Source organism: Acipenser ruthenus, chromosome 32, assembly GCF_902713425.1.
Source record: "Acipenser ruthenus chromosome 32, fAciRut3.2 maternal haplotype, whole genome shotgun sequence".
NCBI classification, from domain to species: domain Eukaryota; kingdom Metazoa; phylum Chordata; class Actinopteri; order Acipenseriformes; family Acipenseridae; genus Acipenser; species Acipenser ruthenus.
In genome coordinates, this window is record NC_081220.1 from 2,227,658 (window position 1) to 2,244,178 (window position 16,521).

A 16,521-nucleotide genomic window follows, 5' to 3' on the forward strand; every position below is an offset into this window, starting at 1 on the left:
GCGGGGGTGATAGCTAAGAGGAAGGCTGTCTTCATAGACAGATACTTCAGCTCTATGGAGTGTAAGGGCTCAAACTGGGCATTCGTGAGAGCCTCTAGTACAATATTAAGGCTCCATTCGGGGAGAACAGTCCTTCTAGGAGGGTGTAATCGCCGTGCGCCTTTAAGGAAACGGGTAGCCAAAAAATGTGCACACTGAGATAAAGAATCTACGGGGGCATGGCAAGCAGAGATAGCAGCTAAATACACTTTCAAGGTGAAAGGTGATCTTCCAGCATCAAGCAGTTCTTGCAGGAACTTCAAAATGACTGGCATAGGGTAAGTGATGGGGTCATGGTTCCCAGCCAGACACCAAGCTTGAAAATACTTCCACTTATAGGTATACAAAGACCTAGTGGAGTCCGCCCTAGCACTCTGCATCGTACACACAACCACGTCTGACAGCCCTAAGGCTAGCCAATGGCCCCTTTCAGGGGCCAGACCCATAGCTGGAACCTGCCCGGTTCCGGGTGCCAAAGAGAGCTTCGCCTGACTGAGGAGATCCAAACGAAATGGAATCTCCCAGGGTTGAAAACAATATTCTATAACCTGACTTTTTCTGGAAAAGCCGGGAGCAGCGGTTTCTATAACCTGACTTTTTCTGGAAAAGCCGGGAGCAGCGGTATAGGCGGGAAAGCGTACAAAACGCTTTGGGCCACTTGTACACTAGGGCGTCTATGCCGAGTGGACCGCCTAAGCAGTGGAGGGAGTACCACAGGGGGCAATGCGTCATCTCTGCCAAAGCGAAGCGATCGACCTGCGCCTTCCCGAACTGTTCCCAAATGCGTTCCACCATCTCAGGGTGGAGTCGCCACTCTGACGGATGTGGGCCTCTCCTGGAGAGGAGGTCCGCTGCCCAGTTCACCGTTCCGGGAATGTGCGTCGCCCATAGGGACAGCAGGTTCCTCTGAGCCCATATCAATAGCTTGAAAGCTATTCGATGCAACCCCCGTAGGCCTCCCTGGTGGTTGACATATGCTACCACTGTTGTGCTGTCCGTCCAGATCAGCCCATGTGTACCACTCAGCACTGGCAGGAAGTGGTGGAAAGCAAGGAATACCGCTTGCAACTCCAGCATGTTTACCTGCAGGGATGTCCAGCAGTCCGACCAGGATCTGCATACTTCTCTGCCTTCCCAGACCGCTCCCCAACCCAGGTTGGAAGCGTCTGTCATCACCACTTGGTGGTTCAGTACTACTCCCATTTGCACACCTTTGCACAAGTGAGAGGGAACCCCAGCCGGATGAACTGGAGCATGTCATCAGCATTCAGAACCTCCTTTCTTTTAAGAACCCGTTTAGAAGCCTCAGGTCTAAGATAGGGCGAAAGCTGCCGTCTTTTTTGGGTACCAGAAATTACCTTGAGTAGTACCCCTCTCCGTGGGAGGAGGCACAGCAAGGCAGCCACTTCTTTCCGAAGTACCGAGGATTGTAGAGGATCTGTCACGAAAGTGTTTGTGACACCTCGAAAGGGAGGAGGTCCCAAGCGAAACTGAAGCGCATAGCCATTTTGCACGGTGGGGAGCACCCAGGAATCTGAAGTGCAAGCGTGCCAGTACTGCAGCTGTTGTGCCGAAAAGGGGATCTGAAGCCGCCAGCCCTCAGGGTATGGCAATTGAGGCTGCAGTGGGGCCTGGACAGGGGCCTGGCCCGCTAGTGCCTGTTTAGCCAAGAGCTCCAGGACCTTGAGGTCCATAATGTCCCTCGCCTGCTTGGAACGCTTCACCCGTCTCACTTGCAGAGATGGCGAGTGACTGCAGGCGGCCTGCGCATTGGGAATCCTGGTACAGGTAATCTGGGGCACCCAGGGCCGCTGACGTTCCTACCGTGGAGGACACGGAGTTCGCCCTCATGGCTCTCTCTAAATGGGCCTGACTTTGTGCATTAGCACTGAGGCACTGCTCGCACTGCGTTGAACACTGGTAAGTGCTAATGTAGTGTGTACACTCACTAGCATTACAGCAAGGGTATTAACACTGCGCACCACGCACATGTGCACCACGTACCATGCAGCGTATGAGCACTAGTGTAGAACCAGTTTACTTATGCAGCATGCACCAAGTACACAGCGTGCACCGTGTATGCTGAGTCCCGTGCGCACCGAGTATCTTGTTTTTCACTGGGTACCCAGCAGCACCATGAGTTATACGCTAGGTTGAGCAGTGCTTACGCAACGAGCACAACGCGTCCCGAGCACTGTGCGCACTGCGTACCAGGCAGCACCGTGCATTACCACACTAGAGTGGTAGAGGTGTAGCACTAGCTACATGAATGCAGCATAAGTAATTTTCTGCCTGCTGCACTTAATTGAGTATCAGAATACCTGGCCAGGTTAAGTTAATTCTCTATTCAATTGCTAAATAAGTAATTTTGTCCTCGTTTCTAAAGTGGGCCTTTCAGATTCATAAGGTAAAACTTAGGTGAAGCTATATCAATTTACTGTCAGTTTTTGGTAAGGGGTTTATCTCTGCACTGGTCTCTCTTGTTTTAACTGAATGATCTTTTCCTAAATTTCCACATGGAAGTTCTAATTAGAGTCAGGTGTCGCTAATTGCCTTGGCAAAGGGCTTATTGAGCTTGATTTATCATTGTCTAAGTATCTTAATTGGGAGCTCTTTAAATATGGCTATTACTTCCTGGGAAGGGGGTGGTTCCTTTTCTGGGGTGATTCTTTTTCTGGGGTGATTCTTTTTCGGGTGTGGGTTTGTGTGGATGCAGAGTGTTTGGAGGAAAGAGCAGGGTTTTTTGAAGAAGGTTGCTGTCTATAAAAGAGAGATCGGGAAGCAATGATCGGTTGGTTGTTAGAAACAGTGTATTTTTTTCTAATCTGCCATTTTCCAGTTGGAAAGTAACCAGTTATCTAATCTCCTGCCCAATGGAAACTATCTACATCATTCAAATTGTTTATTTTTTATCCTAAGTGCAACAACGGTGACTAATCCATTTATTATCCAAATCATCACTTTTTGTCTCCTTACCTGGTTGGAAACTCCAAGCTCGACAGGACCAAGGAAGAACTGGGTGAGATCCCCTGATGGGGAGGAATCTTATTTTTTCGCTGCTGGATTATCTGTTTTGTTCTGACTGTTTGGGATTATTATCATTTTGTTTATTTATCGGGGTTTAACGAGCACCTCGCATAGAAGTCTCATTTGGTTTATTTACCGGGGTTTAACGAGCACCTCGCATAGAAGTCTCATTTTGTTTTTTTATCGGGGTTTAACGAGCACCTTGCATAGAAGTCTCATTTTGTTTATTTATCGGGGTTTAACGAGCACCTCGTATAGAAGTCTCATTTTGTTTATTTATCGGGGTTTAACGAGCACCTCGCATAGAAGTCTCATTTTGTTTATTTATCGGGGTTTAAAGAGCACCTCACATAGAAGTCTCATTTTGTTTATTTATCAGGGTTTAACGAGCACCTCGCATAGAAGTCTCATTTTGTTTATTTATCGGGGTTTAACGAGCACCTCGCATAGAAGTCTCATTTTGTTTATTTATCGGGGTTTAACGAGCACCTCGTATAGAAGTCTCATTTTGTTTATTTATCGGGGTTTAACGAGCACCTCGCATAGAAGTCTCATTTTGTTTATTTATCGGGGTTTAACGAGCACCTCGTATAGAAGTCTCATTTTGTTTATTTATCGGGGTTTAACGAGCACCTCGCATAGAAGTCTCATTTTGTTTATTTATCGGGGTTTAACGAGCACCTCGCATAGAAGTCTCATTTTGTTTTTTGTTTTTTTTTTGTTTTGTGTTTAAACTGTTCTAGCTTAACCTGTATTCTCAATATGGACCTGATATAACAGCCTGGGACTTTTAAAGTATTGCTTGTGGTTGTTTCATGGACATTTTTTTCTATAAGGACTGCCTGATGGACTCTGTGAAACACTTTCGTCAACATGGGCATGTTAGGCTGTACATTTACCAAACGCTTGATCTGTCCTATATGATTAATATTAATGTGGTCTCTGCTGAACATTTGTGAATGGTCCAAATGCTGTCTGATTAAAACTCATGTACATCAAATGTTTGACACCTCTGTTGACAAGTATAATATTCCACACATATTCAATAACATCTGCTATGTGAATTCTGGTGCTGTCTTCTGATTTAATTTTCTTAATATTTTCTATGTGTTGTAAACAATCCTGCCTTACCCAGCAATTTTTCTTGGTTCTGTCGCGCAATCTTACTGCTTTGGAGAGTTTATATTGTTCAGGGTAGTTTACTTGCAATTCCGTCACAAAATACTAGTTATTGGACGTTGCTTAAGGATTGGGTTTGTTACAGAGGTACTAGCACGTTTGCACCACGTGCACTCTGCATACCGAGCACCGTGCACACCGAGTACTGGGGGCACTAAATACACCGCATACCGCTGAGGCGCTGGGCACCATGTGCCGCTCACACTAAGCACCTGTGCACCCTAACCGCATGGTCAACACACACACCTTGTCAGCGTGTAGCATGTACCGGGGGGGACGCAGGCCGAAGCCGCGGTAGGCGAGTTTAAGAAGACAGTAAAACACGGTAGAAAGATAGTAAGGGAGAGAGAGTACACCGTTTGTTTACAAGGCCTGACTCACCAAAGTGGGCGGGCCTGCGCTGCCGGCAGGGTCTACTCGACAGCAGGGATGCGGCAAGGCCTAGCCCTGTGGAGGAGAGCGTGGCTGGAAGGGTCACTTGACAGCGGGTATACGGCAAGGCCTAGCCCTGAGGAGGACATGTGTACTCTCAGGAAGAAAAGAAAATAATTTGTGGATGACTGCACAGACAGTCGCTCACATACGACAGACTGATATAAAGAGCGGCCTACCACGCAAGCGGGGAGGACGCTGAAAGACAGAAAGGGAAAAAGGACTCTGTCTTTTTTAAATCGTTGATTGCAGGAAAGCGGCAAGCCGGCTTTCAGCATGAATGCAAGGGAAATACAACCGACTCGAATCGACTCGAGAAGCTCTTTTCTATCAACACGCTCAGCTCAAAACAGAGGTCTTACCTTACCGTCTTGAGAGGGAAAAAGAGGAAGATCTTCCTCTGAGTGATGGTTTTATATTATTATTTATTTCTTAGCAGACGCCCTTATCCAGGGCGACTTACAATCGTAAGCAAAAACATTTCAAGCGTTACAATACAAGTAATACAATAAGGGCAAGAAATACAATAACTTTTGTTCAAGTAAAGTACAAGTTTGACAAACCACAATTCAATAATACAGCAGGTAATAGTGATAGTTACATCAGGATATGATTAAATAGTGATAGTTACATCAGGATGTGATTAAATACAAAGTACTACAGGTTAAAAACTTGGCAGATTACAGTATTCTGAAGTACAGGATTAAATGCAGTAAAATAGGGGCTGATAAGAGCAAAATAAAGCACATTTACATGAAGGGTGATAGTGTCCCAGGATACAAACAGAGGAGTTCTACAGGTGCTCTTTGAAGAGGTGAGTCTTAAGGAGGCGCCGGAATGTGGTCAGGGACTGGGCAGTCCTGACATCTGTAGGAAGGTCATTCCACCACTGCGGAGCAAGGGTGGAGAAGGAGCGGGCTTTGGAGGCAGGGGAGCGTAGCGGTGGTAGAGCTAGTCTTCTAGTACAGGCGGAGCGGAGAGGTCGAGTGGGGGTGTAGGGAGAGATGAGGGTCTGGAGGTAGCTGGGTGCAGACTGGTCAAGGCATCTGTAGGCTAGTACAAGAGTCTTGAACTGGATGCGAGCGGTGATCGGGAGCCAGTGGAGCGAGCGGAGTAGTGGAGTAGCGTGGGCGAAGCGAGGCAGAGAGAACACCAGGCGGGCAGCAGAGTTCTGGATGAGCTGGAGCGGATGGGTGGCGGACGCAGGGAGGCCAGCCAGGAGGGAGTTGCAGTAGTCTAGGCGGGAGAGTACCAGGGCCTGGACCAGGAGCTGGGTAGCATAGTTGGTGAGGACGGGTCGGATTCTTCGGATGTTGCTCAGGAAGAATCGGCAAGTGCGTGCCAGAGTGGAGATGTGCTGGGAATAAGAGAGGCAGGGGTCCAGGGTGACTCCAAGGTTCTTAGCTGAGGAAGAGGGAGAGAGTGTGGTAGATTCCAGAGGAACAGAGATGGAGAGATCAGAGGGGGAGGAGGAGGGAAAGAAAAGGAGGTCAGATTTAGAGAGGTTGAGTTTGAGGTGATGCGAGTGCATCCAGGAGGAAATAGCAGACAGACAGGTAGAGATACGGAAGGAGATGGTGGAGTCAGAGGTGGGGAAGGAGAGGAAAATCTGAGCATCATCAGCATAGAAATGGTATGAGATGGGCGGGACCGAGTGTGTCATCCCAGGAAGGGGCCTTCGGCAGCTCTGGTATAGAGAGCTAAGAAATACCTACCCGAAGGACAGGAATATCCCATACTTAATGTAGCTGTGGTCGTCTTGGAATTGAAAGGGAATAAACAAGGTAATATCAGTGAAATGAGCTTCAGATCAAATTAATTTTACTCTACATATCACTGAAAGAATAATAACACTTGCATTTGGTTTAGTTTAGCTTTTAATCAAACTTTAGAACACAGAGAATAAACACAAAGTGAGAGAGATAATCCAACTGTAAAGTATAGTGTAACAAGAGGAACACATTGTGTTTAAACAGCCCAGGGGAATTCACACAGCGCTTTCTTCCAAATCATGCTTCTTCCCAAAACAACATAACATAAGCCACCATTTCTAACCACCTCGTCTGATCTTGCATTAGAGATTTCACTTCAGCTCTATAGCCAAGTGGTTGCATAAATTATCAAAATCTGAAGATAATGAGAGAGCAGACATGGAATTAGGAAGCATGAAAATCAAACTTTTAAAAATCAACTTTCAGACGCTGAACAAATGCAAAAAAAACCCCTCTGATTTCTTTGGTCACATTATCCTGAACCTGTGGTGTTCATAATTCTTCTTTTTTTAATATTTCAACCAAGTTCTTTGTTGGAACTTTCTAAATTTAAATAGCACAATGCTTGCAATCAGAATATATTACATTCTGGAAAATACTTAAAAACTAGTTACACGCCATTACTTTTTAGTACTCTCAGAATTATTATTTTATGATTTGTGATTTTTCCTAATCGGAGGTAATGTAAGAATACATATCATTCATTTTCTTCAACAAAAAATTAGCCTGCACTCAAATTTTAATTCTCTTTAGAGGAAATATAAAAAAACATGTCTTCCTTGTTCTTGCAAATCACGTGACTGCGCCTCAGATATATGTGCGTTGTTCCAAATTATCCAACCAATTACTGCCTAAAAAGAAAAAAGAGAGATTACTACGTTGCACAACAGTACAGCCTCAAGTTGTTTATGAAAAATGTAATTAATTAGCAATAATCAAATATGTTGTATAACTGTCTTTTGTTTAATGTACACAGAGATATGATAGAGGAAATAGTTTGACATTTATACCATCATCTCATCTCATGTCATCTGGCTCAGTTCGTGTGACTCTTTAGGGTTTTCCTTGCATCCCTTTTCAATGTCATCTTTAGCAGGTCTCATTAAGTACCCAAAGCACCCTGAGATCATGAAAAACAGAGCGAAAAAAACAGAAAGTCCAGCACCGATAACCTAAAGAAGAGGAGATGTAGAGAAAACAAATGCAGGTTATATTAAAACCTCGCTACATTTCTGAAAGCCATGAGGACCAGCCAGCCTTCACATCCCACTTTTCAGCTCACTCAACCCTTACTCTAACCCTTCCCCTGCCCTTTACTCTATTTATACCTGCGACCTCCAGCACTACTATACAGCAATCCTGTCTCCCAGGAGGGGAGGACGGGGAGCAGGAACATTTCCACCTTCCAGTCCTCTAGTCAGTCAAGATGAGCTTCATCCAGTACTTCAGCATCAAGGGGATTGACTAGTCTCCCATGGATAGAGAACCAAGGAAGGGGATTGACCGGTCTCATAGGGATAGAGAACCGAGGAAGGGGATTGACCAGTCTCACAGGGATAGAGAACTGAGGAAGGGGATTGACCAGTCTCACAGGAATAGAGAACTGAGGAAGGGGATTAACCGGTCATATAGGGATAGAGAAGTGAGGAAGGAGAATGACCAGTCTCATAGGGACAGAGAACCGAGGAAGGGGATTGACCAGTCTCATAGGGATAAAGAACTGAGGAAGGGGATTAACCGGTCTCATAGGGATAAAGAACTGAGGAAGGAGAATGACCAGTCTCACAGGGATAGAGAACCGAGGAAGGGTATTGACCAGTCTCATAGGGATAAAGAACTGAGGAAGGGGATTAACCGGTCTCATAGGGATAGAGAAGTGAGGAAGGAGAATGACCAGTCTCATAGGGATAAAGAACCGAGGAAGGGGATTGACCAGTCTCATAGGGATAAAGAACCGAGGAAGGGGATTGACCAGTCTCATAGGGATAAAGAACCGAGGAAGGGGATTGACCAGTCTCACAGGGATAGAGAACCGAGGAAGGGGATTGACCAGTCTCACAGGGATAGAGAACCGAGGAAGGGGATTGACCAGTCTCATAGGGATAAAGAACCGAGGAAGGGGATTGACCAGTCTCATAGGGATAAAGAATTGAGGAAGGGGATTGACCAGTCTCATAGGGATAAAGAACCGAGGCCATAGCTACCCGCACTGCTAAAGCCAGCCTAACATCACTGTTTTATTTTCCATTTTTATTGCCCAGTGTTTAATGTGCAGAATAATAAATACAAAACTTCAACACTTTTTTGGTCTCTATGAAATATAAGTTATAACAACTTTTAAAAACCCTGCAAAACTACAAAATTGCAGTTTGTGTTAAATTGGCATTTATTAAATTGAATAATTATTGTGTCGTCACTGTATCACAGCAGTGTGTGGCGGGGTTGTATCTTGTTTTTGCGCTGCTAATGAATCCATAATTTAATTGATTACAAAAAAAACTTTTCATTTTCAGCTTGAGTTTGTGTTGCAAATGACACCATAGTGAGGCAGAAAATTCACTTTACCTACAGCCTATCTGAAGAAGATGATCTGACCATACCTTCATGTAAAAGTGAGAGTACTTTGAATTACCAGTCTGAGTTGTCATCCCTTCATGTCAAACCAAGACTTGTTTGATTATTCTCCACGGTTTACCAATCCAACAATACAACAATGACATGTTTTATGAGGTACAGTTCACAATCAACTCAGTAACATAGTTTCACAATGGTATCTCCTTAACTATATTTTGCTGAACTTTCTACATTTGTACATATGTTCATCTTATTTGTGCACTTCACAAGAGCGGTTTTCAAACTCCTTAATTAACACAGGAATCCTGTGTGCATCTCATTACTGTCACATTACAAACACAGACCATTCCTGCAATCTCTACATTAACACAGGAATCCTGTGTGCTTCTCATTACTGTAACATTACAAACACAGACCATTCCTGCAATCTCTACATTAACACAGGAATCCTGTGTGCATCTCATTACTGTCACATTACAAACACAGACCATTCCTGCAATCTCTACATTAACACAAGAATCCTGCGTGCATCTCATTACTGTCACATTACAAACACAGACCATTCTTGCAATCTCTACATTAACACAGGAATCCTGCGTGCTTCTCATTACTGTCACATTACAAACACAGACCATTCCTGCAATCTCTACATTATCACAGGAATCCTGCGTGCTTCTCATTACTGTCACATTACAAACACAGACCATTCCTGCAATCTCTACATTATCACAGGAATCCTGCGTGCATCTCATTACTGTCACATTACAAACACAGACCATTCCTGCAATCTCTACATTAACACAGAAATCCTGCGTGCATCTCATTACTGTCACATTACAAACACAGACCATTCCTGCAATCTCTACATTATCACAGGAATCCTGCGTGCTTCTCATTCCTGCAATCTCTACATTATCACAGGAATCCTGTGTGCTTCTCTACTGTGACTAACGGTCGGGTTTCAGTGCAAGAAGAACGTAGGCGGTTACAGATATTTCATCCTCACACTCATTACTCATTACAAGATGAATGAATGTTAGGAATGTCTATATTCACACCATTAAGAGCAGTTTTTTTATTACTTGAAGATTTGCTTTTGCACGACCTGATTTCACTAATCAATGCAGATAAAAAAACAAAACATGCTTTTCATTTGAATGCAATGTTAAATAGATTCTCCTCCAAATAAACACCAAATAAACCAGAACATGGACAAGAGCACAGCACTTATTCTTAATGTTGGGCATGATGGAAAATAAAAATCAGAACACTTCTGCTCTGGTAATCAGCAAGAGGCAGCAGTGTGGAGTAGTGGTTAGGGCTCTGGACTCTTGACCGGAGGGTTATGGGTTCAACCCCTGGTGGGGGACACTGCTGCTGTACCCTTGAGCAAGGTACTTTACCTAGATTGCTCCGATAAAAAACGAACTGTATAAATGGGTAATTTTAAGTAAAAATAATGTGATATCTTGTAACAGTTGCCCTGGATAAGGGTGTCTGCTAAGAAATAAATAATAATAATATGGAAAAGTGCAATGTGAAACCAATAGAACTCTTGTCTGGATGAATGAAACAAGCACTTTTGAAACTCAAGTTGACTTGAATCTTCCTTGTGAAATGAACTGAAAGCAAACCTGAAAACAATCAGTTAGTTTGCAAGTGAACCACAATTCAAATCACTCAAAGTGAATTAGGTGTGAAAGTGCCCTTATACAAGAAAAAGTTCAATATATTTTTCTTACCTGAGATGTTGCAGTATATTTTTTAATAAGATCCAGTGTTTCCTTTTCTGTCATTGCTTCATCTTTCATATTGCATGATTGAGCCAAGCCTTCAGTATGTAGGGACACATTGAAACTGCCTGTCCCATAAGCTTGTGAACAAACAAAGTATCTTCCATCCAAGAAAGTTATGATGAGCCAAGCCACTGTTGGAACTAATGCAATTAGGAAGCGTTTGTAGCAGTCTTTAATGCCTGTCCACTTCTGTGATAACATAAGAAACAAGACTACCAGTGCTGGTATCATAAAGACGCACACACTATATCCAGCATTGAGTTTCGGTACACAAGGACAACTGAACTCAATTTCCAGGATCTTTTCTAGTCCCACCTCGATTAATGCTAAAATAGCAGGTGAAAGCATACGGCTTTCTCTTACCAGCTTTTTTACTCCATCAAGAAATTTTCCACTCATTGTGATAACAAATGCAAACAGTAAAGAGAAGACGGTTCCACAGCAGTAGTAATGTCTTGCTGTAATGACAGATCAAGTCTTGCTACAAATAGGAGGAGCCACAATCTTAATTTAAATGACAGGAAATGGTGGGATGATGTGTGCAGATCAGCTGGAAGGTGAACATCATGTGCATTCAATGTGAGATTAGGCCCCTACACCCTACTGTAGGTACGTTTGTGAATGTACTGAGTATGGTTCAGTTACCCAGCTCACATATCCCCACTACATTTCCTTTTCATACTGGATGCATACTGAGTAGACTTAGGAAAAAAGTTATTGTCCTTGCATTTGTATACATTCAATGACACACTAAGAACTCGAAATCACTGTTAAATAAACATCAGTGCCAGATATGTATATACTGCACTCCGAACATGTGAACAAGTGATATGTTTTCTGTGATTTGCAGCCCTCATCTGTCATGTTCAATTCCCGTCATGGTTTTGGGTTGCAGTTATAGGCTGTTTGATTCTACACTATGCCTCCCTCCTAAGCTGAACTGCGGCCAGGGCCGCAGGTGCCTGTCTGGTCCATAATGAACCTTGCCAGCTTCGAGCACTTCACCCGTCTCGCTTGCGGAGATGGCGAGTGGCTACGGGGGGGTCTGCGCGTGGGGAATGTCCAGCAGGAGGTCTACGGACAGTCCATGGAGGAGGGGCTCTGGGGCTCCGAGAGCCACTGACAGTCCAATCACAGGGGACATGGAACTTGCCTTTGTGGCCATTTCCAGCCTGTTCTCAGGGTTGAAAAGCCGTGCAGATGCTACAGGCCACCTCACTCGCAAGGGCCAAGGTGGCATGCTAGATGCCCAAGCATCACGTACACAGAGTATGCCTGTCTTCCTGAGGAATTTTAGCCCTACAGGACGTGCAAGAATGAAACCCGGTCTTGCTCGTCATCACGGTGGAGTATTCAACACAGATTGCACTGTGTATTGTGTGCACAGTGTGCACCGAACACCGCGTGCACTGAGTGCACTGAGCACCGCGTGCATCGCTTGTACCGAGCGTATCAGGCACTGATTGCACAGCGTATCATGTGCACTACGTACACCGAACACTGCGTGCACCAAACACTGCATACACCGAACACTGCATGCACCGAGCACTGCGTGCACCGAGCACTGCATGCACCGAACACTGCATGCAACGAGCACTGCGTGTGTACCAGAGAGCCCAGGGAGATATACGTACCGAGGCACTAGCACTGTGTGCGTTGGGCAGGCATATCCCATAAGTAATGTTGGTGATCATCTTCAAATTGAAAGGGAACGACAGAAACATAGATAGGTTTGTGGAATGGAACGGTATCGTTCAACGCCCGACCGTACCATAACAACAAAAGTGAGAGGGGGAAATGAAAATCGTATTTCCTGAATTAAAAACATATTATTAGTTCCCCCAGTGCTGAAGCATAAACATAATACACATTATCACTGATTACCAGTTTCAATCCAGACAGAAACACACATGTGACCCGCGTGTGCTGAGCTATATATTCCATGTCTCCCTATTCAGTGCAATGGAACGGTCGCAAGTCACTCTGCCTAGGAACGACTTCAGGCAGCAGTGACGTCAGACCGTTATCTTTGGGGTTCAACTTCTGTAAAACTAGGAGCCCCCAAAATATATTAATACCAAGTTGTCATTGTATTTTATCATGCTCTTAATTGTATTAATACTTGTACTGTGATTCTTAAAATGCATTTTTGTTTACGACTGTAAGTCTGCTAAGAAATAAATACAAATAATACACCCTAGGGACTCTGTGTATGCCGAGCATAGTTTCTTAATTTGCTATACATTTTGGAGATACAGGTGTATATAAAGCACCTTAATCATTTCTAAAAAAAAAAAAAAGAAAGAAAGAAAGAAAGAAAAATAGCTGTTTTTTAAGCCACTTTTGGTTTGTTTTGCCTGTCAATCCGACCACATATAAAATGTTCATGCATACTTGTGGGGTTTTACCCCCCTTCTGAGCTGATTGTAAAATCGATTTTAAACAGAACCTTCGCAGAAAGACGCACACACACCCCACATGTATTTATTTATTTCACTATGTATTCATTTATGGGTCTGCTCACACTGTAGTTTTTAGATGACTGGGTGTGAGGAGCCTTGTGTTAACAATGGGAGAAATGGGCTGACTGGGGAGGTAACTGCTGCTTGTTTCAATTGTCTTATTACTTCGTTATTACATTATAGACAACAGTGGTGCTCTGGCTCCCTCTTGTGGTCAATGTGAATGATGGCAGTGTGTGCAGCTTGGCAGGGCACTGATGCCTGTTTCCAGGCTATACAAACACAGAGAGGAATTCAATCAAACACTAAGTTCACAGTTTAATAGAAGAGTGGATTAGTTTTATTTGTATATGTGCTCTAAGCGCTGCACTTCTGTTTCAATAAGTGTCACAGACAGTTCTATGAGATCTGAGCTGTGAACACAGGTGGGACCTGATAGGGTTGGGTGACTCACAGTACAGTTAGATTATCCTTCCTGTAGTTTTATGTTTATCCTCTCAGTGCTTTCCTGCTCTCTAGGAGGGGCATTAGAAATCTGCCTGTTCAGAATGAACTGGCCCATAAGTGTTGAGACATGTGTGCCAGGGAGCTGCTGCACACATAAGGAATGAAGGAGACCAGGTGGGTAACAAGGATGACACAGGAGGCAAGACAATGAAGAATAAACTGCCTTCAATAACGCTGATGAGCTGCTCCTTAATAAAACATAAGAACTCTCAGAAATGTATGAATTCCTCATTTAAAAAATGTTTATTAAATTGAGATAACTTCATTTTTATTATTATAAGTTATAACCTGAGTTAGATAAAGAAGCCTCACAAACTCAATCTTCCATCTATTTGAGGTGCATACCATGTTAATATATACAATTGAATTTAAAGAATGGTTGCACAATCAGAAGTACTTTCCTTTCATTTTATTTCACGCAAGATAAAAAGTCAGTTCTCTCAATCCAGTGTGTGAGAAGTGTGTGTTTCACAGCGGTTGAGACAGGCAGGCAGGCAGGTGACAGGCAGAGAGGGAGACACAGAGACACAGGCACTCAGGATTTATTCACACACACACTCACGTGACGCTACCAGCTATGGGAACTCATGGAGGACATACAGCCCAGTGTACAAAAAGCAAAGCAAAACATCCAGAAACTCCAAATCAAAGTTCCAGTGAAGGCGGCGTGCGCTGCTCCTCTAAACGGAGGCCCCGCTCACACAAGTCCTGTGGCTTTGCACAGTCAAAAATATAAAGCCAGACTCCACACAGACACAAACAGCCTGATTTTAAACAGTAACTCAGAACCATTTAATTATCAACTTATAATAAAACTATACCAGTAACATATACAACAACACTGCCATCAATATTGTATTAAACAAAGCATCAATCGCCTTTCATTGGTTATCAATACCTCATTCTAAATGCATCACTTTTAATGAAATAGATGATAAATAACTGAACAAAATATTACATACATTAATGAAAAAAAACAACTAAATTATAAAGGAGGCCAAATTCTAAATGATAAAAAGCTGCCAAATCCAGTTCCTTACTCATCCCAATTGGTGACAGTGTATTCAGGGGGTGTGTCCAAAAAGACTCCCATTGAAGTCATTTTGTATGTAGGTCTCCACCTCTACGATTCACAATCACTTTTCAATGTCAATCCATCTGAAAGCAGGGACGTTATGGCTTCTCTCCATGAAATGTTTTGCTGCAGGTGAAGTTTCATCTTTTTGTCTAATTGCACTCTTGTGCTCACTCAGATGAATTTTTAATTGTTGAAGTTTTCCCCACAAATCCTTTCCCACACGGGCATGACAACAAGTGAAGCACAATAGTACTGGTGCATGTAATACGAGATTTAATCTTGAAACGTTTACCTGTAGTGGGATGAACGCAGAATCACATCGAGTCAAATTCTCTGCATTATTTATTTATTTATTTCCTTTAAGGGAAATACAGTGTGTGATTTTCTTTATTTTCACTTTGTATTTTAGTTTCAGTATCTTTATCTTTTCCATTCTGCAGATAATTCAATAATTATATTTTCATTTTCATATGAAACTAAATTAGTAAATATAAATCCAGTGACAGCCCTTCAGCCTCTGCAATGTATTAGAATACATGAATAATCAAGATATTTACCAGATTGATCTTGTCTTTTATTTTGAGCCCTTGTTATTGAGCTCAGTGTGTTTGTGTGGAGTTGAGCTCCTCCACAGGCCGGGTCCCGTTTCATTGCCTTCACCCTCAGCACCTGCAGTAGGTCCCAGCTGCAGCAGTGCAGTCGCTGTGCAGTCCTGCTGAGGGAGGTTTTTGTACGGGTGTGTAGCACTGTGTGAACACATATCTACTGCTGGGTTTGTGGTAACTCTGACAGTAGTAATCTCCTGCATCTTCAGCCTGGACTCCACTGATGGTCAGAGTAAAGTCAGTCCCAGATCCACTGCCACTGAAACGAGTTGGGATCCCAGACTGAAGGGTACTTGCAGCATAGAGCAGGAGTTTGGGAGCTTCTCCAGGTTTCTGCTGGTACCAGGCTAGGCAGATGTTACCGTACACTGCACTGCTGACTTTACAGCTCAGAGCGACTGTGTCTCCTGGGAGAACAGATTTCACTGCTGGAGTCTGAGTCACAGTATACTGTCCACTGGATTCTGAAAATAATAAATAATAATATAGAAAATTAGAATAAATTAGGGAATTAAATAATGAAAATGCATTACATTTCAGCACATTTTCATTTCATCTTTTTAGTTTCCCTGTTTTCCTTTGTATTAAGAATTGTCCCAGAAACTTGTGTTTCTAAATGATTCTTACCCTGAGTGCAGATGACAAGTGCCCAGATGAAGATGCTGATAAAAGTCATTGTTGATGTGGATTCTGTTGCCATGAAGGGCAGCTCTCAATCATGAAGTGTTAAACTCACAGGGCTATAAACACTCCCAGAGCACTGAAGCATGTGCTGCCAATGCAAAGTGTCTTTTCTATGCAAATTGTCTTCCTTGGCACAGCAGCCACTTCTAGTCAAGCAGTGCTCTTAAGTTTAAACTCATTTTCAGTTGATGCAGTTTCTTTGCCATTCAAAAAAAAATCAAGTTTCCTCTGGCAATCAAAAAGAAAAAAATAGCTTATAGTTTTCTTTGTGTTGAGTTTGTACAAACACATCTATTTCTCTCTCTTCTCCCTTCTCTCAAACAATTCATCTTAGCCACAGCTGTGATTATGTAGCTTTGTTACACA

General features: G+C 43.3%; 1 long non-coding RNA gene and 1 gene segment (V, D, J or C); both read right to left on the reverse strand.

Annotated features, from left to right (window-relative positions):
• Window positions 1–6,506: 6,506 nt before the first annotated feature.
• Window positions 6,507–11,174, reverse strand: LOC131703192 (uncharacterized). The gene is made up of 3 exons (XR_009309714.1): window positions 10,766–11,174; window positions 7,460–7,621; window positions 6,507–7,300 (listed from the first exon to the last, which is right to left on the reverse strand). It is a non-coding gene; the product is annotated as an uncharacterized LOC131703192 (long non-coding RNA).
• A 4,203-nt stretch (window positions 11,175–15,377) lies between these two features.
• On the reverse strand, window positions 15,378–16,160 carry LOC131703176 (Ig kappa chain V region K29-213-like). The segment is given in 2 exon segments: window positions 15,378–15,935; window positions 16,099–16,160. Coding segments are annotated over 2 exon segments (456 nt in total).
• Between the last annotated feature and the right edge of the window lie 361 nt (window positions 16,161–16,521).